The sequence below is a fragment of the Belonocnema kinseyi genome, chromosome 1 (genome assembly GCF_010883055.1).
Source record: "Belonocnema kinseyi isolate 2016_QV_RU_SX_M_011 chromosome 1, B_treatae_v1, whole genome shotgun sequence".
In the NCBI taxonomy this organism is placed as follows: domain Eukaryota; kingdom Metazoa; phylum Arthropoda; class Insecta; order Hymenoptera; family Cynipidae; genus Belonocnema; species Belonocnema kinseyi.
The window spans coordinates 74,352,877-74,355,744 of NC_046657.1; the positions used below are offsets into that span (position 1 = coordinate 74,352,877).

The window sequence follows — 2,868 nt, forward strand, 5'->3', positions numbered from 1 at the left end:
CTTGGTTACCATTGCGTATTGCGTTTTAGAATTTTAAAATGCGCGCCAATAGAAACCAATCAGATGCAAATCTAAGCATTTATTCTTATAATTACACGTGCGCGCGTATTATGGAAATCGAATACAACCATTCAAACATCCGCCAATTTATCGGATTTTTTACTCAAATTTCGGGGTGGGTGATTACCCACCCACACATTTTCAGCGTGGGTAGTACTACCCACCATACCCACCCCTTCCGCCGGCCCTGCTTCTACATAACTGTTATTAACGGTCGATTTGGGGTACGAAGCCACTTTTTCATTCGTCCCAAGTAACTCTCGGAAGCAAATGCTGTGGGACGAGTTAAACAGCATCCCATGTTTACCACGTCATCAGTAAGATGAATTGAATGATGACAATTTGTAATTTGAGACTCTGGACCATAAAAATCTTTCAAAGCTATAAAAAAACTTGTGAAGTATTTTTTTGCATGCATTGCATATTGATGACAAAGTACCTTTGAACATAAAATCCTGCATGCTACAAAGAGTAATAAAAAATGATTATACAGATTCTCGTCCAAAATATATTTTAAAACTATTGGTCCAGCATACAACAAAAAGAACCTAAATTCCTTTGCCTTCCATTTTCCAACGTTACGAGTTGACCTCGGTTTCCGTTGAAATTCACAAGGCACTTGATTGTTTAATGATTCCATTCTTCGAGATAACTCTTTCCCACTTCGTCGACCTAATCTATAATTCAAATTACCTGCAAGCCAGTACTCCAATAATTTTTTCATTACTTCAATGCAACAAAGATGCATGAAGTCCAAAACAAAACAAGCAATTATATTTATTACCAAGATTATCAATAATATTGAAGGACCTGGATGGTGATGCTGAGCTTGCGTCTGATTAATAAACGATTCAGTTGTTCGCAGTGGCGTAGATAGCTTTTTGTGTTGGGGGGGGGGGGGGATATAATTTGACAATTTTTTTCACATTAAAGTTATTCTTATTGGTTCTCTTTTTTATAATCATGGGAATCACTTATTATATTGTATAACAACAAACAAAAAATACGGATACACTTTTTCACTTGGATGCTCTCAATATGCAAAAAATTCTTGCAATAATTAAAGAAGGAAACCAAGTTTTCGGGATTTTTTCGATAACTCATCTATGACTTCATCAGCTGTGATTGCAATGTCATGATGAATAGCCAGAGCAGCCAATCGATTCAAGCGATTCTACAATAAGAAAAATGAGACAAAAATAAATTTCTAATTTTGGAATAAAATTTATAGATCTTAAAGCAAAGATAATTACTTACTTCTTTTGTCGTATTTCTCAGAATCGTCTTTATCCGTTTCAAACTTGAGAAAGTGCGTTCTGCAGTAGATGTCGATACCGGTAAAGTAGCTAATATCCTCAGCAATACATTGATATTCGGAAAATTTTCTTCTGGACAATGATCAAGCGCATCCAATGAGTTTCCAGGTTTGATATCGCCTCTACGAATTAAATATCCCTTCCACACTTCTAATTCGACAAGAACAGCATGTGGCCCCGCAGTGAGAAATTCCTGATAAAACTCGACTGTCTTGATGAATTTATCAGCTACTTTTTCGATTTCGTTCAAATCGTGCTTGAAAAGAGCCGAAAATCCTTCTAAGATATTTTCATGTTTAGTGAATCTTTCTCCAAGATCCATGATATAAAAATCTAGGAAAGGATTGAACACTGTCACATGAAAATAATCTTTCGTACTTTGAACTTCAGGATTTGCCCGATTTTTTTGTCTACGCGCTATTCTTTTGTGTTTGATCTCAATGTCAAGATTTTCAGCAATTTTTTTCGAAGCTTCGTAAATTTCATAAAAAGCGTCTTCTTTTGCGCGAATCCTTTTTACTTCCTCGCGCAAATCTTTGGCGAGATCCATGGCTTGAACCAAATCTAAATTAACCCTTTGCAATTCGCGACTCAAAGGCAACGAAAGTTGAAAAATTACATTGATAATATGCAAGCATATTAAAAATTCAAAATCCATGGCGTTTTTCAGATTTTTGGCTTCTTTTTCCGAGGTTCTCATTTCATCTAGAGTTTCGTAAACGAATGGGAATAACTCATAAAAATCGTTGACGGCCTCATATTTCGAAACCCATCGAGTCAGGTTCAATCTTTTTAAAGATTTCGTTCGCAGAGTTTCATCAGATTCTTCAATCGTGTTTTCCAAAATGGGTTTTCTTTTAGGTGTATGCAAGAAATTGTAGACATTTTCAAGGGTACCGAGGCAATCTCTGATAGCTGGTACGTTGCTAGTGATGGATATAGCAAGATTCAAAGAATGTGCGGCACAATGGACGTATAAAGCATGAGGCGCATAATTATTACGTATAATTGCCTGAACACGTTTATATTGACCGGACATATTACTTGCCTCATCGAATCCTTGGCCTATCAAGAAACAAAAATATCCAATTCAAAATTTCGAAGATTTTCTATCACTAGCTCGGCAAGAGCAGCACCTGCAAATTTGTACATCATATAATTAATGATATAAATATAAACCTCATATTGCAGTTGCTAAGATAATTCAAAGAATTATTTCACTCTCACCTGTAGTGGTATCTGTTGGGATAAACCTCAAAAAATCTTCACACACAATATGATGGCCTTCGTTTTTCTCGCTCACATATCGAATGCACAGTGTAACCTGCTCGATGGTAGTCAAATCTTGTGTTTTATCCGTCAAAATTGAGTAAAATTTTGCAGTTTTGAATTTAGATATTGCCTTTTGGGTCAAAATTTCATAACAAGCGTCGATAATTTCATTCTGTATAGACGGACTCGTAAATTTATCCCGTTTTCCTGGACCTTCTAG

At 35.9% G+C, this 2,868-nt stretch overlaps 1 protein-coding gene across 1 annotated transcript in view; it reads right to left on the reverse strand.

Moving 5' to 3' along the window:
* Nucleotides 1–1,120: 1,120 nt before the first annotated feature.
* Nucleotides 1,121–2,868, reverse strand: part of LOC117178175 (zinc finger MYM-type protein 1-like) — a 2,340-nt gene continuing 592 nt past the window's right edge. Inside the window, exons 2-4 of the mRNA XM_033369467.1 lie at nucleotides 2,604–2,864; nucleotides 1,318–2,441; nucleotides 1,121–1,234 (exon numbers count right to left, since the gene is read on the reverse strand). Coding sequence (XP_033225358.1) covers nucleotides 1,121–1,234; nucleotides 1,318–2,441; nucleotides 2,604–2,864 — 1,499 coding nt within the window. The remainder of the gene's footprint in view (nucleotides 1,235–1,317; nucleotides 2,442–2,603; nucleotides 2,865–2,868) is intronic.